The sequence below is a fragment of the Miniopterus natalensis genome, chromosome 17, assembly GCF_054644295.1.
Source record: "Miniopterus natalensis isolate mMinNat1 chromosome 17, mMinNat1.hap1, whole genome shotgun sequence".
Lineage (NCBI taxonomy): Eukaryota > Metazoa > Chordata > Mammalia > Chiroptera > Miniopteridae > Miniopterus > Miniopterus natalensis.
Window position 1 is genome coordinate 13,413,673 of NC_142097.1, and position 23,136 is coordinate 13,436,808.

A 23,136-nucleotide genomic window follows, 5' to 3' on the forward strand; every position below is an offset into this window, starting at 1 on the left:
TTGTGGATCTGCCTCTCTTTGGATATTGCATTTGAAAATATGCTGAAGAGAAATAATTTGAGGTGTAAGCTGTTGTTACGTCCTCCAAATAGGATTTGTAAAAATCTCTTTCATTCAGCATTTGGAGTCACTGGCCATCGGGGATCATCCTAACCCATGTTTAGTGCCTGAGGCTTCCCAGGCACTCCGATGACTCAAAGCCAGGAGGCCCCGTAGGAGATGCCCTCACAGTTCCCGGCTTACTCTGACCTCAGGGCATCTTCTAGGATTGCTGCCCATGTGGAGTTGGTTTGCTCCTCATAAACAAGACTCATTTCTCAAGAACCTTGCTTCCAGATATTAACCTTGGAGCAATTATCCAGGTTCATTTCAACGAGCCGTCTGGGGATTCCTCCCCACCCCCCCTCCACCCCCAGGCCTCTGCAGAGCTGTTCACTAGGCCTGATGAGGTCCCAGTCCACTTCCCTCCTTTGTGAGCCTGGGACCCACCCAGCAGCTCCCAGATCGCCATCCCCACCAGGGCATAAACAGCCTCACCTTCTGTCTCCATTTTGCAAGGTCTGCTCATTCAGGCACAAATCGCCCTGCTCCTACCTTAGCCAGAAGGACAGTCATCAGGTCCTACTCAGAAATCAGCGCCCAGGGCCCTTCACATCCGGACCGAAATTCATCCTTTATAGGGTGAAAGTGGAGGCGGCAGAGCAGAGGGTAAGGCCTGGGCATTTCTCACCAGCGTTCTCGCTCTTTCCTCCCTCTTCTCTTCTCTTCTCTTCTCTTCTCTTCTCTTCTCTTCTCTTCTCTTCTCTTCTCTTCTCTTCTCTTCTCTTCTCTTCTCTTCTCTTCTCTTCTCTTCTCTTCTCTTCTCTTCTCTTCTCTCCTCTCCTCTCCTCTCCTCTCCTCTCCTCTCCTCTCCTCTCCTCTCCTCTCCTCTCCTCTCCTCTCCTCTCCTCTCCTCTCCTCTCCTCTCCTCTCCTCTCCTCTCCTCTCCTCTCCTCTCCTCTCCTCTCCTCTCCTCTCCTCTCCTCTCCTCTCCTCTCCTCTCCTCTCTTCTCCATTTACTCTCTCACACCCACATACTTTGAGAGACCTTCCTATAATAGAATTCCTTATTATTTAAGGCAATATAACAAGCCCCCCCCCCCATCATTTTAACATTCTGTAGTTTTCCAAGTGCAGTCGCTCAGCCCACTGCAGCCTCATCGCCTGCAAGAGGGCTTCATGGTGGGAGCGGGAGGCCCAGAGACCGCACGTCCCCTCAAGGGCACACAGCCGGGGAGCACCACAAGGGACAAAAGGGCCCGCTTTCCAGTGCCAAGTGTGGGACTCTTTCCCATTCTGCCCCCCACTCTTCTCCCTCTCCATGCAGCCCCGCTTCACAGGAGTTTGTGCGTGTCTAAGGCCACCTGACACAATGCTCAGGCCCCACAGACTCTTCCAGACTCAGAGCAGCGTTTCCCGAAGCCTACCGTGGGAATCCCTGCACGCTGGCTGACAAAGACTTGGTTTTCAGAACACAACCAGCATTTCAAGAAGGAGGGGAAATGCCCTGCCTTTTACTTTAAAGCATCACAGACGATTCTGCTGTGCATTGGAGGGTGGGAGATGCCTGGCTTGAGGACTAGAAAGCAGATATATTGGGTCCTCTGGACATACTCTGAGTTTTCCCACATCCCTCACCTGCCTCCCACCTTCTCTCCTGTCAGGCAGGTGTCCCCCAGGGCACTGCATCCAGGCTGTGGAAGTCATTTCTGATGTGGCCTGAGGGGTGGAGATCTCTGTCTCCATGGCAGAAGCAGAGGAGGGGCTGGCTGTGCTCAGGGATGGGGTCACTTCAGGAGCCACATGGTGCTCTTTGCATCCTCTGGTCAACTTGGGGGTCTTGGAATGAGCCCATCAATCCCCTTCATCAGTCACCTCTTTTCCTGAGAGGCAAACAGCCGTCCGTTTGAAGCCTCCGGTGCTCAGGCGCTCTGTGTTCTCTCGGTGCTTGACTAACAGAAAGCAGACACCCAGCTCAGGCCTCCTGGTCAAAGGCTTCTCTCTGCCACCTGATCGCTCAGTGACACTGGGCAGATCTCTTCAGTTAAAATCCTCACTTAGGTACTGAGAGAGATCGAGAACCTTATTCATGGTGTAGAACCAAAGGAGAATTATGTGGGTAACAAATACCAGATACAGAAGCTGTGTCCCCAAGAGTGTCTCCAGGGCCTGTGCTGAGAGTTACCCCGTGTTTCACTCAAATACCAAAGGACCACCGTGTGGTTCCTGTCTACTTGGAATCTCCAGGTCACCTCCCATATCTAATGCCCTCTGGATGGGGCACTCTCTTCCCCCTCCAGCCCTTCACTGGCACAGCTCTTACATCTTCGGGGAAGTACCGTGGCTCCTCTTTCTGTCTCTCCTGTATTTTCCAGCTCCTGCCCTGGCCAGTCCGTATCTCTCTGTGGGGAGCCTGCAACGATACACCCCTCAGTCTCCTCTCTCTCACAGACAGCACCAGGGCCCAGCCCCCCGCAGTGTCCTCCTCGCATCCTGCCCCATTCCCTGCACACAGGTGGGCTGAGGCTGCTTCTGTCTGAGTGGGAGGCAGAGCCAGGCCCGGGATGGAGCAAGACTGGGCCCCCTGACCCCTCTCTGTCCTCAAAGCAGGGTTTCCTACTTGAGGGGTATGGGAGATAGGAACTTGGAGAAATGATAAATCACAGGACTCCTTTGGCTCCCATCACAGCACCTCCCACCTACACGGGGCTCCCAGTTGGAGAAGGGCTTCCACATCCAGCATTTCAGCTCCTCTCCGAGCCCACAGTGAGGTGGCAGCTCACTCAGGTTTCCTGTGCCACAGAGCATTGAGGGTGTGGACTTTACAGGCAGTAAAAGGGTCGAATCCCATCTTCATGAGTTACTGGGTGAGCAACAATGGGAAATTTATTAACATTCTAGCTCTCAATTGCTTCCTCTATAAAAATGAAAAATAGGAATAAGTAGTGCTGTTGTGTGGAATATATATAAGATCTAAATATAAATAAGAGCTCTTAACACATTGTCTAACCAAGTTTTCAGTATAGGGTAATTTTTGATCAAAAAATGATTGTGTGTGTTAAGCTGGGGCATTGACTTTTAGAGAGAACTGGAAGGGAGGGAGGGGGAGAGACAGAGAGAGAAACATCGATGTGAGAGAGACACATAGATTGGTTGCCTCCTGCACACTCCCCAGCCAGGGCCGGGGATTGAACCTGCAACCCAGCTACATGCCCTTGACCAGAATGGAACCTGGGACCCTTCAGTCCGCAGGCCAACGCTCTAACCACGGAGGCAACCTGCTAGGGCTCAACCCTCATGTCCTGATTCTCATGCTGTGCCTGGCTCTGTGCCAGGTCCTGGGGTACAGGAATGAAAATTGCACTGTCCCTGCTCTCAAGGTTTTCACAGTCCTGTAGGAGGCAGGGGAGCTGCCCTGAATCTTAAGCAAAATGTACAGTGGATGAATCATTAGAAAACATAAAGTCGAAAAATAAGGCAAAGGCTGAAGTGGTACCTCTGCGGCAAGAGCTGATGTCACCAGCAGGAAATGCTTGAGTCGCATAAGGGGTCTTACCAGACCAATAGTGGAAAAGCAGAGCGGAGAGAGTGCATTTGGTGAAAGGAACAGCTGGGCCGATGGAGCGAAGCATTCGGTGACCTTGTGGAAACTGCTAAAATAGAGAGTGCAAGGTAGGGGAGGAGCAGATCCACTGGGGGTGAGGCATCCTGACCACCTGGCCACACACCTGGGGGGCTCTGGAGGAAATGGGGAGCTCAGCTGCTGTAGGGAACACAGGTGATGAGATCTGTCGTCTAGAAAGCACAGCTTGTGTGGCAAGGAGGGCGCTCAGCCAGCGCCGGGCCCTTCACATGAGTTCCCCCCTTTCCTGCTCAGTCACACCCAGGAGCAGGTCCCACTAGCATCACAGAAGCATAACTGGTGACTTTTCTATTGTAGTAGGTAGGAAGAAATTATATTTTTAATTTCACAATTATCACGCTCACACTATCAGTGGAATACATGCTGCCTTAGAGAGGCCTCCCTGTGCCTTTAGTCGTACGGAGTGTGCACTGTCCTCACATCTCTGATGGCGGGAGTTTAAGTTCCTTCTTTTCCCTGTTGTATGTTTTTTAACAAGACCCTGATAAATATCTTATACATACAGGCGTCTGTGATTCTGTCCTGTTATAGTTTAAGACAAATCCCCCAAACTGGGGCTGCTTTCTTTCTGAGGTGCTCTTTCCCCAGCGCTGGACAAGACTGGCTTTTTTGTCCTTCGAGTCTCATCTAAAAAGACACCAAAATATATACAGGGTTTATCTATCTCTATATGGTAGAATTTAATATCATTTATATTTCCTCTAGTTTAATTTAAAACTTTTATTACATATGCATTGTTTTCAAAAGAAAAAGGTTATTTTTTCATTTTTTATTTGAGCTTTATTGAAGTATAATTAACATACAAAATTTAAACTGTCATCACAATAAGTTATTTTGATCTTTACTAATTTTGAAATGTGTTTGGTAAGATACAAAAATTGATCTGTTTCCCAAAAGAATTAGACATTTCTCCTAATGCCATTCAGTACATAAAGCGGCCTTTACCCGTGGTCATAATAGTCCACGAAGCTCCACATGCACTTGGCCCTGTTTCTGACGTCTCTGTCCAGGCCTATGGATCTGTCCCAACAGCACCAGGACCACACTGTTTCGAGCCCTTAACATTTGGCAGAGCAAGTGTCTCCTTGTGATCTTTTCCAGCATTGGCCTAGCTTGCTTTCATGCTTCTGTTTAGAGGAATTTAGATTAGCTTCTGTTTCTTAAAAAGCCTTTGAGAAGATTAACTTTGAATAGGTTACTAGTTGAACAGGCGCCTTTGCAATGGGTCATCTTTCTCTTTGGAATCTTGGCTGTCTGTCCATTTATTACCTTTTCACTTTGTGCCTCTCTGGAGACTTTGAAGGTCCTGCCTGACTAAGCTAACATTTTACCGCATAGATCTGCTTGGTGATGGTGTGGATGGGATTGTTCCCGGTATATTTTCACTGAGTAATACTGATTCTTGTTTCCATGTAATCAGAACAGCCAGTATTAGTTGAGCGCTCACTGCAAGCACCCTTTTTGTGTTGAGCACCTTACTACTCAATTTTATGCACACCTGACCCATTTTTCAAGTGAATGAATGGAGGCGAAAAGAGCTCAGGCGCCTTGCCTGAGGCTTCACAGCCAGTCAGTGGCAGCGCTCCCACGAACCCCAGGGTTCCAATAGGCCGCTCTTTTCTTTTCTTAATTACTTATTTAATTTTACTTTTCTATACTTTTAAAATTACAGTTTACATTCCACATTATTCTGGATTAGTTTTAGATGGGCAGCATATTGACTAGAAAATCATGTACTTTACAGAGTGGTCCCCAGTGTTTCAAGTGCGCACCCGGCCCCATGCACAGTTATGACAATGTCACTGGCTGTCTCCCGAGGCTGTGGTCTGCTTCTCTGGGACTGTGCTGTGAGCACTGATTTGTACTTAACATCCCGTCACCTTTTCTTCGTCACTGCTCTATACAACTTACGGGGAACATCATTCCTTTCGAATCAATTCACTGTGGGAACAGCAACATTACTGGAATCCCATTTTATTTCTAATGGCGTTTCAGTTGATTGTGTTAGGTTTACCAGATTTATCATTCTATCAGCAAACAATGATAATATTTTTCCTTTTTTCCAGTTGCATGACATACATTGCCTATAATGCATACACTAATTTTAAATATCATTTAAAATCTATATACTACCATACATTCACATACTAATCTTTAAGTACTTCAAGAGTGTTATAAGACGATAACAATGCCTTTTAAATAAGACAAGGCATTGTTTCTATAATATTGAGGAGGCCAGATTAGAAGTTGCTGGAATGAGTAAGTTGCAGAAAGCTTTCTCTATTAATACTTTGTTGCTTATGTTTTAAAAAATTTATAAAATTTATTTAGACATTTTCAATGCTAAGAAAATAGTTGATTTTGCTAATCTGAATGTCTTTACTCAATTGAGTACACTTAGTAAATGTTTGTTGGTGCTAATATTGCAGACAGTTGGAGAAATGTTTGGAGGTAACCAGAGTGGGGTCTCAGACTTCATACTCCTGGGGATCTCAGAGAGTCCTGAAGACCAGCGCGTCCTGTTTGGGATGTTCCTGTCCATGTACCTGGTCACGGTGGTGGGAAATGCCCTCATCGTCCTGGCCATAGGCACTGATGTGCGACTGCACACTCCCATGTACTTCTTTCTGGCCAACCTCTCCTTCACTGATCTCTTCTTTGTCACCAACACAGTCCCCAAGACACTGGTGAACTTTCGATCCCAGAACAAAGCCATCTCCTATGCAGGATGCCTGACACAGCTCTACTTCCTGGTCTCCTTGGTGACACTGGACAACTGCATCCTGGCCACAATGGCATATGACCGCTACGTAGCCATCTGCCGTCCACTTCACTATGTCACAGTCATGAGTCCTGGGCTCTGTATTTTGCTCCTCTCTTCCTGTTGGCTGATCTCTTTCCTCTATGGTCTCTTCCTCACCCTCCTCATGGCCAGGGTCACCTTCTGTGGGTCCCGGAAGATCCACTACATCTTCTGTGAGATGAATGTCTTGCTGAGGCTCGCGTGTTCCAATACCCAAGTCATCCACATGGTACAGACTGCCACGGGATCCTTCCTCTTCTTCACCCCCTTAGGGATCATAATTCTGTCCTATGTCTGGATTGCCACAGCCATCCTCCGAATACCCTCAGCCTCTAGCAAGTACAAAGCCTTCTCCACCTGTGCCTCCCATTTGGCTGTGGTCTCCCTCTTCTATGGGACACTTTCTATGGTCTATCTGAAACCCCTGGCAACCGACTCTATGAAGGACTCAGTGGCCACAGTGATGTACGCTGTGGTCACCCCCATGATGAACCCTTTCATCTACAGCCTGAGGAACAAGGACATGCATGGGGCTCTGGGAAGACTCCTCCTGGGGAAAGCCTTCCAGAGGTTCACATGAGGGTAATTTTGGACAAGGCATTACTGTGAAGACTGGGACTATCCTCTACCATGTGCAGGGCATATCCTATCAGGGTGACAGGAGTGATTAGACATAGTTCCAGCTCAGAATGATCTCATATATGTGATGAAAGAAAAGACATGTATGTGTAACCCAAAGCCGCCCAGACCTCACCAGCATTGGTAATAAGTCAAGTCACACTAACACTAATACTAGAAGTCTGCAGGCTCAAATCCTTTAACTTGCCTGAGCACAGGACCACAGTCCCAGACTTATCCAGATATATCCAGTTAGAGCCTAGGGAGACCACTTGTGTCCTCTGACACCCATACGCTCATGTTCCTGAGCTCTGGCCTTTTCTAAGGAGCCTGCCGCATAGAAGCCGTTTCTAGAAGACACTGTGTGCTACCCCTCTGCAGGTGTCCCGGGTGAGGCTGCCCCTTACCTGCGGCGGGGCCAGGTCAGCTCCCTGCTTTAGGACTCACCCACAGGCCCTCTGGACACAGCCCCTGTATTCCAGGCAAATATAAGGGGTAAACCTGCCAGTATCCAGAGCATTTTCTCAGTCCCTTGAGTTTTTGCTTCCCAGCAATTGCCATCAGTTTGGCTTAAATAAACTCATGAAAGTTCACTACGGGTTTGAACATTTCTCATGTTGAAAGAGGTTTCCCAATGGTGTGTCCAATGCCTTTTTCTCCTGTACACAATGCACAGGAATATTTTGCAGTTTTGGTACAATATCTGCAAATAATTCTGAGACAATTGAACCAACTTGTTTGCCTTGGATGTCCACGTCAAAGACGACTTGGGGGTTACTGGGGTTGGAGAGCTTGGCTTGGGGGAATGGGTGTGACATTTCGATTTGCAGATGAGTTTGGAAGTGGGTTTGTTGCCAGAGAAATCAGTAGGTCCTTTTCCCCCAAGTTTAGTGGGAGTGGGTGGTTCTTGCAATACCTTTAGAAAAGGAATTTTCTAAAACTCGGAAGGGAGAGTGAATGGCTTTTATTGGCGTGGAATTCTATGTCTCGGGTTGCAAAGCCCCTTAACACAGTCCTGGAAAAGGTGCCGCTGGGGCTCCAGCAGAGCCAAAAGCAGGGCCAGTGTTCAAAGGGTCATTTCCACACTGGAGCTGGGGCCGATGGAGCATTAGGCTAGTTAAAGTCCGTTAGTCCACTGCGTGGAGTCCACGTGGCTGTGGGCCCTGTGGGCAGGTGCAGGGCCCCCCAAGTCAGGAGTCGGGGGCAGGCAGCGAGAGAGAGAGATAGGGGCTCATTTGTTCAGCAGCTTAAATATCAAACCTCCCCACCCTTGCAGTGGCCTCGCCTCCCTGGCCACGGACTTGCTCCCAGGTACCACTGACAGGTGGCCCTGTCCGGGTCCCCCAGGCTCGCTGGGCGCGCCTCTACTGTCCAGGCCCTTCCCCCAGCTGCTTGCGGGGACCGGACCTGAGGGTGTTCACTGCAGCTCCCTGGCCGAGCTGGGGGCTGGCAGGCTACACCATTCCGTCTGCCCTCACCCCCTCCTGTTATTGAATAACCAGGTTATTATAATGGGACCGGGCTCAGGGCACCTCACGGCCACCCGGCGGCCCTCAGTGTGCTTAAAGCCCAGCCCTCCCCAGCCCGCAGGGCCACCTTCCGGGACCGAGCCCAGCCCCTCCTCCCTGTACAAATGTCCCCTGGAAGCCCATCTCCCACCCCTGCCCTGGGGTCTACACCTCAGCCTCTCCAGCTTTCTTCAGCCTTCTCTGCACCAGAAACCGCGGCCAGCAGACCCAGCATGAGAAGCCCACCGCGGGCAGGGCCCCCACAGGGCCCCGGGGCTCCCACTCCAGCTTCGGCAGCATCTGTGTCCTGCTCCAGGGCAGCTTCTCTTTGAAAGAACAACTGACTGACAAACAATGGTTATTTAGACTTCAGTACTTGCCGGAGATGTTCTCAGAACCGAATGAAGTCAGCCTATCCCTGTTAGGAAAACAACCAGCAGGATCTGCTGCCCATAACATTTGAGCTTTCAAGCAAAGAGGAAAATTTTGGAAGACTTGTGTCTGCCATGGTGAGCTCAGCAGCTTCCCAAAGGCAAGACAGACCAGTGAGCTTTGATGTCACAGAGGAGGAAAAGTTCACTGACGTGGCGTCAGGTTGCACGTGGCTACTGACCTCTGAGAAACTGCCAGGTGCCCGGGTGCGATGCAGTGGCAAAGAGGAGCAGCCACAGTTACCCGCGAGACTGTCACAACCCCCCTTTCCGGTCATGTTGGCACAAGGCCCTGTGTCCTCACGCCCTTCAACCAAAATCCGCCGTCGCCGCGGAAGGCAGAGGCATCTTGGCGCCCCCGACCTGCTAGCAAACCAGACGCTTCATAGATTTGAAAACATGTCAAACAGTGCGGCTCTTCACACTAAGTTTTTGTTTTAAAATCTGTATTACTTTCCATTGAAATTTCCACCATGTTCACATGGGATGGGCACATCATTATTTTTTAAGTGAATAAATAAATAAATATTCTAAATGTCCTTCTAATATGGCAATTTGATAGCTACAACCCAGGTTAAAAAAAAGCTCTGTGGGTTTTGAGGTCCTCAAAATTTTTGACACTGTAAATGTACCCTGAGACTAAAAGTTTGAGAAGTGTCTCCTAAACTACAAACATGCTGAAAATGATTCACATCAAATTCAGGAAAGTGGTTTCTTTGAGAAAGAAGACTGAATGGGGGAAAGGAATTTGGCAAATGCTTTAGTAGTATTGACTCAATAAGGTAACAAGTTAATATCATTTAATTTTTTATAGAGTACCTATATACCCCAAATTCCCATATTTTATTGTATGTTCAAATTTATTCATTTTATTTTTATTTTAAATGAGGTGAAAGTGGAGTTGCCATTGGGTTTGACTTGTGAATGGGAGGAATGATCAGATGTGGGAAACACATTTCTTTCTCTTCAAAACACATAGAAAATCTGCATAATATACTTTTAACTTTAAAAATAATCAGGTTCAGAATCCTAGATGGAAAAATGACCAGATTCCAGAAGTGGAAAGGGAACCGTTAACAGTATGGAGGTGAATCAGTGGTCTCTGGGAGTGCTTTGGGGGTGGAATTTTAACTCCCATAGAGACAAGGGTGTCTGGAACTGGACTTCCTGTGTATTAAAAATAAAAGAGCTGAGGAAACTCTGTCCACTCATGAATAAATCCTGAAAAGTTTCCATCCTCTGACCCAGGATCATAGCTGGAAGTGAACCGCTTATCCTCAAACCATTCATATTTCACACAACTTTATTCCCATGTGTCAAGCCGTAGGAAAGATCATCACCTTGATCTGTCACCTCACTCCTTTTTATACACCAATAATGAACTATCAGGAAAGCAAAATGAAAAAAAATTCCCTCTCACAATTGCATCAAAAAAATAACAAATACCTACAAATAAATTTAACCAGGGAGGTAAATTATCTGTACTCAGAAAATCATAAGACACTGAAGAGAGAAACTGAAGAAGAGACAAAAATAAATAAAAATAAAATGGAAGCAGACACCATGTTCTTGGACAGGAACAATTCACAATATTAAATGTCCATACTACCCAACGCAGTCTCCAGATTCAATGCAATTCCCATCAGAATACCAAGGGTGTATTTCACAAAACTAAAACAAAAAATCCAAAATTTTATGTGGATCAGCCAAAGACCCCAAATAGTCACAGCAACCTGGAAAAAAGAACAGAGCTGGAGGAAACACAGTAGCTGATATCAACCGATAAGACAAGGCCATAGCAATCACAGCAGGGGACTGGCATAAAACAGAATATAGATCCGGGGGACAGAACAGAGAGCCCAGAAACAACCCACTTAGATGGTCCATTAATACGGGACAGAGGAAGCAGGAGCCTCCAGTGGGGTGAAGGCTGTTACATCAGTGACGCTGGGAAATGGGACAGACAGATACGAATGAGTGACAGCAGCCACCTTCCCACCCCACATAGGAGAAAAACTCGAAATGGGCCATAAAAATCCAAGAAGAAAACACAGGCAATAAATTCTTGGGCATTTTTCTTAGTAATATTTTTTCTGCTATATCTTCTCGGGCAAGGGAAACAAAGGAAAAAAATAAACAAATGGGACTACATCTAACTAAACAGTCTTTGCACAGCAAAGGAAACCACCAATGAAATGAAAGACAATCTGATGAATGGGAGAAGATATTCCCCAATGATACATCTGATAAGGGGTTAACATCCAAATTATATAAAGAACTCACACAACTCAATAGCAAAAAAACACACAAGCAATCCAATTTAAAAATGGGCAAAGGACCTAAAAGGGCACTTTTCTAAGAGGACATCCAGATGGCCAAGAGACCTAGGAAAAGATGCTCAATGTCACTAATTGCAGAGAGATGCAAATTAAATTGCCCCCTATCATGTTCCTGCATAAAGCATCTCAAGAACTTACTACTACAATTAGGAAAAATATGAACACCAGCCTATGAGGTCTACTGTCTCGCTCCTGCATATATGTACAGCTTCAACCAGCATTATTCTGTGTTTTCTGGCCCCAGAACTTCAGCCGGGCTGGCTTTCGTTCAGCTTGTTGAAGTCACAGAGCTCTTTCATCCCCAAGCCTCCCCGCCCCACCCCGGCCCCTGGAGTGTCTCTTTCTCAGCCTTCACGTCTCTCCCTCACTGTGGGAATTGGAACAACCGCTGTGGAGAGACTTTGGCGATATTAGTCACCTGGGCCCAGGTTCCCTGGAAGCAGAGTGGCCTGTGGGAACTGGGAAAGCGGTTACTGAAGCAGCAGCCTCAGAAGACGATGGAGCTGAGCAGAGATGTGGACTCAGCTCATTACATCGAGCCTGGTCTTGAGAGGAGACCTGGGACCCGAACTGTACCCAGGGAATCACTCCCCCTTGGAGGTAAGGAGCCAGCCTTGTCTACCCAGTGCCACTCAGTTATTGCCCACGGGCCGTGCCCCTACATCTCAGGGCAGGGATGGGGAGCACCTAAGCCCTCTGGCCAGGGAAAGGGCGGCTATGAGCCTGAGCAGGCAACATTCAGAGCAGCTGGGACGTGGGGGTGGCTGAAGCAGCCACTGAAACAGCACCCACCAGGGGAGTTAGGGGTGCAGGGCCTTCCTCCCAGAAAGGACTCTCAGCAACACACTCTAGAGAACCTCCATTCCAGTGCCCAAAACGGAGGGCCCAAGAAAGTCCACTTGAGCATTGTTGAGAATGGTGAAAACTAGAAATATCCTAAATGTCCTTCAACAGCAGAACCAACCAGTTATAGCAAAGACCTATTACAGCTGGGACACTAAGGGGCTGGAGTATGTGTAAGGACACGGACAAATCCCACAGCCTGATGTGAGTGAAAAAGCCAGTTTCAGAATACATCCTGGGTGATGCCATGGAAATAAAAATTTTCAATATGCAAAACAATGCTAAATATTTCAGTGGGTGCACAACTTTTGTGTAAAATCATAAAAACTCACTGACCAGGAGGAGGGTGGGTGGCTGAGGCCTCCTTGGAATGAGTGTCTCTTTCTCAGCCTTCATGTCTCTCCCGCACTGTGGGGATTGGACGGCTGGGCGGATGAAATCATGCTGGAGCCCGAGGGTCCCCCACCATCTGAGTCTCCTGTCACGACCGAGGATGTGTCCACTCTTCCAACATTTACCACCCCTGGAAGGGAATGAACTTCTGTGGGGACTCCTTGTTGGGGCTCTTCGGCTTGTAGGTGAGCGTGGCCTCCACAATGGGCAGCTGGAGGGCACAGTTGGCCACCGCAATTTACTGTGTGAGTCTCAATAGGATGTCCCCTGGTCCTGCAGGCGCTCAGGACCTCCAGCTTGTGGAGCGGGTGCCCCAGGCCCGGTCTTGTAAGGGGCGGCTGTAGAGCTGATCCACGGAGCCGGGGACCTGGCCACCAGGTGGGAACCCAGAGGGATGACCAGGAGCACATGTAGCCCAGCCAGTGGGGCGTCTTGTGGGACAGCTGCTCCACAGAGAGCCTCAGCACCTGGCTGAAGTGGTGCTGGGCCCCCCACCATGATCTTCACAGGCGGGGGGCTGGGAATTGCAGCTGCAGCCTCTCTGTACCCGGAGACGACGGTGCTGGAGGCTCCTGGACGGGACAGCGAGCAGGGGCACAGAACAGGCAGGGGAGCCACTGCAGGATGACCCACGGGAACTGCCCTGCCACACGGGGGTGTTGACAATGATGCCCTCGGGCAGCTGGGCGTCGAGATGCGGATGAGGGTCAGCTGGTCATGCACGGTCTTCCTGGGGAACAGCAGCTGGCTCCCCGCAGTGGGGCTGCTTGTTCTGGGGCCGCATCGGCTGCTGCTCCTTCAGGGACGTGCTCAGGCCCTGGCCCCCGGCCTGCGACCCCTTGGAGCTGCTGGAGGGAAGGACGAGATGCGGGATGGCGAGAGTGATGCGCCCCGTGGGAAGGTGCTTCTTGGTGAACACGTCCTGGGTGGAGGTCTCCGCCTCTGGGTTGTCATCGGGCTGTGCTGACCACTCCCCAGGGGTTGGTGTGCAGGGGCCACCCAGTTCGGGACTCTCTTGCTGGGCTGCTTGCCACCCAAGGCTCTCGCCTTCTGGGTCACATGGGCAGGTCTCAGAGGCTCCTTGTGCCTCCAGGCACTGGGGATGCGCCCCGTCTCTTCTGGGAGCTGGAGTGTGACAGGCCTTTGAAGTATGGCCTGAGCTTGGGCTTGGCGGTGCTAAGGACGCGATCACGGTCATTGTCTAGGCCACTGTCACTGGGTCCTCCAGCGTGTCATACAGAAGGTCCAGGTCCTCCTCCACATGAGGGACATGCCCTGCAGGGTCCTCCTTGCTGCCCAGGAACTCCTTCGCTACTTTGACGCTGCCCAGCGTCGCCAGGACGTTTTCCTTGATGTCCTGTTGCCGGGTCATGGCCGCCGTTCTTCCTGTTGATGGCCCGTCCTTCTTAGGCTCCTCCAGGTGGAAGCTGTTCTCATCCAGGTCCCGCCCGTGCCCGCATCATCGCTGGCTCCTACTCGGAGGACAAGCGCTCAGACTCCCCCTCAGAGTAGCTGTCGGTGGACTCAGCCTGGGGCCCGCCTGCCTGGAGCTGTCCTCGTGGTCGCTGGGCGGGATGGACAGGGGGTAGACCCAGATCTCGGCCACCTTGGGGGAGGCCTCCTTGGGGCTGCTGCAGGGGCTCAGCACCTGGCCGCCCTGGGGAGGGCGCTGCATCGCCTGGGCCATGTGAACGGTGCCCTCGGCCAGAGTCTTGTAGCCCAGGTACCTGCAGCCCAGGATGGTGCGGCTCCTAAAGCCCTTGCTCTCCTGCAGCAGGACCTGTAGCTTGTTGCCTTCTCCCTTGAGGAAGCGCGGGTATTTCAGAGAAGGTCAGCTCCAGGTCGGTCTCCTCTTGTCCACTGGGGTCAGCACAATCTCATGGGACCTCAGGATGCTCTTGGAGCCTTGCATCTTCCCGGCAATCGTGATGGACATAAGGTCATTCTCCAGCTCCTGGAAGACCGCCAGCTTCTCTAAGGTCAGGGTGCACAGCCTGGGCACACAGGTGGGGCTGGAGAAGTCCACCTCCCGGGGATCGAACTGCTTCAAGGGCACTGCTGTCTGGAGGGTGGTGGGCGCACTGGCCAGGCCCGTGGGTGGTGGTGAAGCTGCAGCTGCTTGCGCCTTCAGGGCTGATGCTTGCGCCTTCAGGGCTGATGCTTGCGCCTTCAGGGCTGAGGAGGGACATGCTATCAGAGGCAGCTCATGAACTGCCAGGCGGGTTGGGGACTGCAGCTCACACCCAACCCCAAACACTTAGTCATTGGTGGAGGAGGTGGGATAGACGTGATCTCAGGAGTGTGTGAACAAAAGGTCAAGGAAGGCCTGCATGGCGGCCTTGCAAACTCAGAGACCTAAAGTAACCACAAAGGATGGTCTGAAATGAAAACTTTTTAAGTAAAAGTAATTGATGATGAGTAGGCACATCTTATGCCAGCATCTTCCCTGACAAAGGTCGGTCTTTACCTTAACTGAGCCTGTCTATAGTCCTTTTGCATCTATGAAAACATATATTTGGAATGTCTAAGTCATTTTCCTTTTTCTAGACCCCTCAAGGCACAGTCACTGCTCTGCAGAGACTACTAATCTCCTCATTGGTATGGTTTCCCAGCTTTGCTTCCTCCCACCTCCCTAACCCATCAGCACTGGATTTCATGGAACCCTCATACGCTTCCCGTTTTGACTGTAAACTATAAAATAAGGTGTAAAACTGCCACTTTCCAGAGCATTATCTCAAAGCGTTGATATTTGGCCTCCCGGTAATTTTCGATACTTTGGCTCAAATAAACTCACAAAAATTCTTCACATGTTGAATGTTTCTTACGTTGACATTTACTTGGTGTAGTGTGGCAGGAATCCAAAGAAGCTCACCCAGGACCACCCTGCTGACCAAGACCCGGTGCCTGGATCCAGCAAAGGCCCATTAAGCCCACGGGTTCCTCACCCATCATGTGAACTTGGGTGAATTTTCTCTTGTATCCAGGACCTTCCCTTGCTTGTGGAAGAGGGTCTGACTTTATTTGAGCTGTGATTTCAATCCTCAAAGTGGAACTAAGGTTAATGGTGAACAGAACCCAGGCTAAGGCAAGACAGGAGGGAAAATGGGTGACTGGTCTTTAACTCTGGCTTTTCAATTGGAATTGTTTTCTGAGGGTCTGAGCCAAAAACATTCACCCTATAAATGAGAGCTGAACTGCTTGAGCTCCGAAGATAAAGGGAAACATCCTCCCTGCAAAGCAAATATTGGGTGTTCATAGGCGACTGAGAATCTTAGCGGAGGTGTCAGAGGTGACTCCTCATGATGAACGAGGGGGCCCTTAGGGAAAGTCCAGTTCAACTCTAATTAAACTGACTGGCTCCTCCCGGGGAACTCCCATATGATTGGTTAGTCAACACCCGAGCCCTTCAGGCTGTTTTAGACAGTCTAGAGGGAAACCAAGGCACGTAGGAGGGTTGAATGGGACTCCAGGGGTGAGAGCTCTGTGGAGCTCGGCCCATAAGCAGCACACATTCACCCACTACATAACATCCTTAGAAAATTTGCTCAGACTCTGCACATATTTAAAAAACAAACAAACAAAAAATCCACACTAAATTTAACATGGGAATTTGTGCCTCCAAGGTCGGGACCTTTCAGACCCCAGCCCTCATTAATAGTCCTGGTAGGAAACAGAAATGGGAAGATTAAACTAGAAAATATTAACTTATACATGGCCAAAATGCAGTTTTCTTTGGGTGCCTAAAGTAATTATTTCTTGAAAATATTACAAAAGTGTTGGCTTTAAAACTGCATGAATGAATGCAAAGTGTGCTTGCATTGGAAATTAGAAATTTCTAAGGAGAAGCACAGATGCATTCTTTTAGAAAGGATGTAATTAGAAATTTTAGGGACTGTCTCTGAACTCTTCAGAGGCTAATAAATGCCAACAGCCCACCCTCCCCCTTGCACAGCTCCTCCCCGGACCCTCTGCTCCCTGGGCTTTCCCCCCCCCACTCCCCTTTCCCCTCCCTTCCCTCCCCTGGGGTCTCCTCCCCTACACTCCCTGCTGCCTGAGGGGAAACTGAGGAGGGGAATTCTAACAGCTCACTTTGGATAAAAGCTGGTCTCAGCCAGAGGGGAACCAGCAATTGTTCCCAGTGTTCTCCTTGACCCTGATGGGTTCACAGAGGGGTTTAGCTGTTGGAACATGTGACCCTGGCTCCTCTGAGCTACTTTAATTAATATACCTACTGCTTTCTGGGAGCAAAAGCAGCAGGATTACTCAATAAGCTTTGCAAGACAACTCCTGTGGAGACGTCTGTCCACTTTAAGGACTATCAGAGGCTGAAATGGGACTTAGAAAAAGACAAACAAAAGCAGGCTCAGGGCTGCTGCAAGGGTGGTTCCCCTTCTCAGGGACAGTTTGGGAGAAGTTGGAATTATCATAAATGGGAAGCCACTGAGGCCCCTGTAGGTACTGGGGCTACTTTATTTGCTTTAACCACACCCAACTAATTGCCTTCCCTTTGGAGTAAAGCTTCTGTACAAATGGCAGGAATACTTAACCAATGTCTGTTTCTAAATCACAGCCTGTTTCCCTCCAACTAGGGAATGTTGTGAGATATATTTCTATCTTTGCTCATCAAATCTGCCCCATTCACCTGGTAAGGCGAGATGGGTGTCTTTTCTGGGTTTTGTCTGTGTGTGTGTTTTTTAAAATGAAATAAGTAATGCCCACATATGCTTTTTCCAGAAGGGTAATATGTATTTAGAACTAAATGAACCAGATACTGGACCAAAATCTTGATTTTAAAGGAACCTCCCAAGAGGAAATGCATCTGGAGACTGACTGAAGGTTTGCTAACCATCGTTTCTCTATTATTATCTTCCATGAGAGCCTGAGAGGCAGCTTAACAGGGCACCCGTCCTACTCAGAATGGCCCAAAGAGCCCAGAGACTTGCAGAGATGCCTCTAACTCTTGGCTTCCTACATAGGTCTCCCTGTAGATGGGCAACCAGGCCACAGTGCCTTGAGAGTCCCCTTTTGGGGGACATACTTGCCAACTGGGAGAAATATGACCCTGAGCCCCTCTAGAAAAGGCTAATCTTTTGTAACATGGCCTGGTCCCAATACAAAGTGGGCAATAGAGAGGTTTGGCCAGTTAATGGCACCACTCATTTTAATACTGTCTTGCAGCTGGGACCTGTTTTACCATTTCCAGAGGAAATGGACAGAGGCTCCATATATCCAAAAGCCTTTATGGCTCTCGGAGACGGCCCTAAGCTGTGTGGTTTCTGTAAACTAGAAAAAAGTGCCCAAATAGAAAGAAACATTCCCAATGTGCGTGAATGGGTTTGTCAGTTCCTTGCCAACATTTGGGTGGCAACCCAGTGCCTGAGCTATTGAAAATGACTGTCCTTCTTTTACAAATGAAGTCTTCACAGGGCCAGAGGTGTGGCTCCTGAAACAATTCAAAACCCACCGAATCCTTCCACCTGCCCCAACTCCCTCCCCATCCGCAGCCCAGGGCATCTCAAGTGGCTTATAGATAATTGACATTGTGAAACCAAAGTCCCAGGATCTTTGAAATGCAAGTACCTGACTTCACCAAGAATCTAGTCTGGGCCTTTTTTATTTTTAATTTTTGTAATCCTCACCCCAGGATATTTTTTCCATTGCCTTTTGAAAGAGTGGAAGGCAGGGGGGAAGGAGAGAGAGACGACAGAGAGAGAAAACCATCAATGTGAGAGAGACAAGTGGCCCAACTGCCTACTTGTTGCCTCCCCTGTGCACACTGACCGGGGGCAGGGAGAGAACCTGCAGCCCAAGTAGGGGCCCTTGACCAGGAATCGAACCCAGGACCCTTCAGTTTGTCTCCTGACACTCTAACCACAAAGCCACACTGGCCAGTGTTTGGCCAACTTTTAAAATACAAATCTCTGCAAGGTAAATCTTATCAAAATAGAAAAAACCCACAACAACACACCCTCAACCACCTAAACAAATCACTTTAACTCATGTCAACTATTCCTTTCCAAATTAGTGAGTTTTATTTAAAATTATTGAATATCTAGATATTTTGAAATAACATGAAATACTGAAATATTCATTGCTGGGCAAGTCTTAATTTTGCCTGCTTTGGGCTTTTTATTACTGAAAACCTGTAAAGTGGATTTGGAGCTGTCGGTGTAATATCTTGTGCTTTGTTGAAGGTTTGTTTCGTGACAGTGAGTTTTTAAAATATGCTCATAACCGTCAATCTAAGCAATGCTGGTTGTTTACTTTTTTGGTTAACATTGGAAATCAAGGCTTCTAAGAGTTAAAAGTTCAAGTTCCATTGGAAGAAATTCTGTAGGTGTGATGATAGAAGGCATGAGGAATGAAGGGCCTTTTATCAGGGAAAGGAAGACAGTGAGTCGTTCCAAGGACAGTTATTTCTGATGGGGAAGAAGGTTTGTGAAAGTTGTAGAAAAGTCTATAAAAGGTTGTTAACGCTATAAAATTTTGTGAAAGTTTTAAGTTTATACAACTATATATTCTTACCCTAGCAGGTCTGACTCAGTGGTTAGAGCGTGAGCCGGGGGACTGAAGGGTCCTGGGTTCGATTCTGGCCATGGGCATGCACCTTGGTAGCAGGCTGGGCCCGGGTTGGGGTGTGTGCCGGAGGCAACCAATCGGTTTTTCTCTCTGACCTCCATGTTTCTCTCTCTCTCCCACTCTCTCTGAAAAGCAATGAAAAAATATCCTCAGGCAAGGATTAAAAAAACTTTTTACCTTTCGCTGCAAGAATTAGTAATTCGAATTGTGAGCATGGTCTTTATGTGGTATGTGTTCCTCTGTGCATTATGTGTGGTGAATTGCCAGCCTCTGCATAGTATTACTGGGATATAATCTTTTATTGACACCAAAAGAGAAAATAGTTATATAAATAAGCAGAATTCTGTAGTCTGGACAAAATAGTTAATATTAAAGCTATTTGGAAGTTCGATTAATGTCTTGTAGAGTTGTTAGCATTAAATATATGTTTGTTTTACCAAGATTTACAAGAGTTTATGATATAATCTTTTAGTTAAGTATATCTGACAACCTTCCTACAGTTTAAATTTGAAGAGACTTTTTCACTGAGAGATGACTTTAAGTTATTTCCAAGAGTCCTGAATACCTCAAGGATTTATTCTCCCTCCTTATAAAAGAAACATTTTTAAACTAAATTAGGCCTATTGAACATGCTTGAAATTACATGGGAAACTTTGCCAAACAAAAGTAATAAGAAGAACTGTTCTGCTTGTGTACTTATACGTTTATTAAAATGGATGTTCTAAAGAGTTCCACCTGCCCTAAGAAGGAACTTGCAAAGATTCAAAGCCAAGTTCAAACAGGAAACTCTCAGGGGTAACAGGTGTCCTGTCAGAGACACCGGGCAAGCCAAGACTGATGGTTCCCTGTGGGGACATCCCGCAGTGGTTCCCAATATTTGTGGCCCACACATTGGGAGTTTATGAATTCTTTCCAGTGCTCACTACACACTTGCAATAATGTTTAGAATATTACATATTATTTGTTCCTTATATATTAAAATTGTGTATTGAATCTCAATACATGTACACACACACACATATGGACTTCATATTATTCTCTATGTCATTTCACAGTAATTATTACTTACCAGGAATTATTGTCTTGAAATGTTACCTCTTACAAAAGAGGAAAGTTATCAATTGCATTATAGTCAAATCTCTAGCCATGCCACTCTAAGTTTGCCATTCATAGACACTCATTGGTTTACCTAACGTATTGATAAATATGTTACATCTTTAGAAAAATCCATGAAAAGGACCCTGGCTTACCCTAAATTACAGGTTTCTAAGCAGGTCAGATCTTTGAACTGAATGAAGATTTATAGAGCTCTAAGGAATAACTGAATTCCTGACAATACTGGCAAATAATCAGGATAAACAAAAAAAACTAGAGATGGGACTAAATGAACGGAGGAAGATTATTGTTTTTACAACTCTGTTTTAAATATTGCTGATTTTTAAATCTTTTTGTTTCCCAAATAGAAGGAAAACTAAAAGCAGACATTCTACAGTCATCAATGACTCACTAACAAGGTTGTAGGGGCCGATAAATTAGTAGCATTCATTTCCCAGTACTCCCAAGAGGTTTTTGTCTTTTGAGAAAGACATTAATTGAAGACTCTCTCCAAAGGTGTTCAAAGGGACCTCACCTATCGGGGCCTAACCGCCGGTGGACACGGGTCCCCGTCTCTGACACTCGCCTCCATCTACATGAACAAAGACTTTTCAGGGACCAGAAGCCCTAGACCAGGGAGGCAGACAGCTCTCCCCGCAAGGGCTGTGCGCTCACAAATGACTGCCGCCCAAACCTTGTTCGTGTATCACCTAATTGTACTGGTTAAATGTACATAAAGTGATTTTTATATTGTTATTATCTCCTTATGGTTTCCTGATGGAAACAACAGCTGTCTCCCTTGTTAGATATGAAAATTTTAACTTGGGAACCTGCTGATTTCTCCCACCTCCTAGGCAAGGATATTCTGATGATCGGTTTTGAAATTGAAATAGTAGTGTCTTAATTCATCTGATCAAACATATCATAAGGTTCACATGACAGTGGGTGCACAAGGAAAACATAACTAGCTTAATAAAAATTATGATAGTTACATGTAAAGGGCTTTCAGTTGTCTGGGTTGCTTATTGCCCTCAGACCACCTTGTCCCTGTCTAGTGTTAGACATTTTCTATCCCTAAATGGTGTTACTGGTTTCATACAGTGGCTTTTGTTCCTGGGATGTAAATGTGGGTTTTGTTTTGTTTTGTTTTTAAACATATCTTTATTGATTTCAGGAAGGGAAGGGGATAGAGAGAGAGAAACATCAATTTGAGAGACACATCAATTGGTTGCCTTCCTCACATGCCCTGACCGGATCCAGGGATGGAGCCAGCAAAGGAGGCATATGCCCTTGGCTGGAATCGAACCCGGGACCCTTCAGTCCACAGGCCGATGCTCGAGCCACAGAGAGAAACTGGCTATGGCAGAAATTAAAACTTTTTAACTAAAAGCAGTTTATGGTGGGTAGTTCATGGCCTAGACAGGCATCTTCCCTACAAAGGCCAATCTTTGCTTTAACTGAGCCTGTCTATTGTCTCTATTGTCTTTTTGCATCTATAATAACATATCTTAGAAGTGTCAAAGTAGTTTTCCTTTTTCCCAACCCTTCAAAGCACAGGCTTTGCAGAGACCATAAATCCCCTCATTGTTATGGAGTTAAATGGTACCAAAGTCTCTCTTCTGATATTCCTAAAATTTTGTGGACTGTGACTTTACATTTGGCCTGAAGGAGGCAGGACCATGGGAATGGGGGCGGGGGGGGGGTTGGACAGGGACAAGGACCTAGATTCCTCTGGAAATTGGACTCTAGGAGGGATCTCAGGGGAGTAGCAGGGCGGCTTCTGGAACCCGGGCCCCTGTGACTGCAGGGGGCCCTGGAGTTTGGGTGAACTCGGCACCTGCACTCACCCTGGGCCTGTGCTGCGCTCCTGTGGACGTGGGGGGCACCTGGGCCTCCTGCAGGGGGATGGAGCTGAGGTTGCTCCTGTCGTTTGTCCCGTGTGGAGCTCTGAAAAGACAGTTCCCAGTCACCAGGCAGAAAGCCTCAGAGCCCTCTTTTTTTGGTTCCAGACCCCTGTGACCCTCCACTCCCAAGACACACACACACACACACACACACACACACACACACACACACCGCGATCTGCTCAGACCTCCCCTGGAAAGGCAAAGGAGTGACAGCCTGAGGGCCCAAGATTCCCACCGGCACAGATCAGAGGCCCTTGGGAAGCCCCTCCCACCTGCCTGCCCTGTCCTGGGGTGTGACCCTGACAGGCCCTCTGGGTTATCCAGCGCCCAGCAACCTGTCCCTGCCCAGCGGGAATGTGGGCTGCACAGGGATGGCTCCCAGAGGCGGCCCGGCCTGGATCGGTCCCAGCCAGGCTGCCCTGTGTTACCTCCGGCGATCTTCTGGAAAACGGCAGCGACATCGGGGCTGAGGGTGAACCAGCGTCGGCAGACACTAGAAGAACTGTCTCTGCGGGGTCTCCTGAGGCAGGAGCCCCGATCCCTGGGCAGACGGCAAGGGAACATCTCGCACTCTCAGGTGTCTCTGGCCAAGTGAGGGGGCGGTTGGGCTCTTGCTACAAATTGGGTGCCTGGTAACGGGGGTTCCAAGTTCTACTGGGAAGTGACCTCACTTCCTGGGGTCAACTTCCCTGGGTCCCCTCAGACAGTCCTGGGGCCGCCGACCGCTCAACCCCCTTCTGCACGGAAAACCATCCTGTGCCCAGTGACACCAGCACACCCCTCCCCACAGCCCCCTGGGAGGTCTGGGTGCAGCCAGGGCCCTGGACTTGAGGAGGGAGCCCTGGGCTCAGACTCGCGCTCATTCCTCCCTCTTCTGGGTCCCGGATCAGTCACTGGGCCCCCAGGGCCTGTCTGCCTCCCGCCTGCAGGGGATCGTT

General features: G+C 48.3%; 1 protein-coding gene and 1 pseudogene across 1 annotated transcript; one reads left to right on the forward strand and one right to left on the reverse strand.

The window, feature by feature from the left end:
* Nucleotides 1-6,123: 6,123 nt before the first annotated feature.
* LOC107535652 (olfactory receptor 1D2-like) lies at nt 6,124-7,065 on the forward strand. The gene has a single exon (XM_016211168.2). It carries the CDS (start codon nt 6,124-6,126, stop codon nt 7,063-7,065), a length of 942 nt encoding a protein of 313 aa, XP_016066654.2.
* Nucleotides 7,066-12,616: 5,551 nt separating this feature from the next.
* Nucleotides 12,617-22,762, reverse strand: LOC107535644 (phosphofurin acidic cluster sorting protein 2 pseudogene; annotated as a pseudogene).
* Nucleotides 22,763-23,136: the final 374 nt, after the last annotated feature.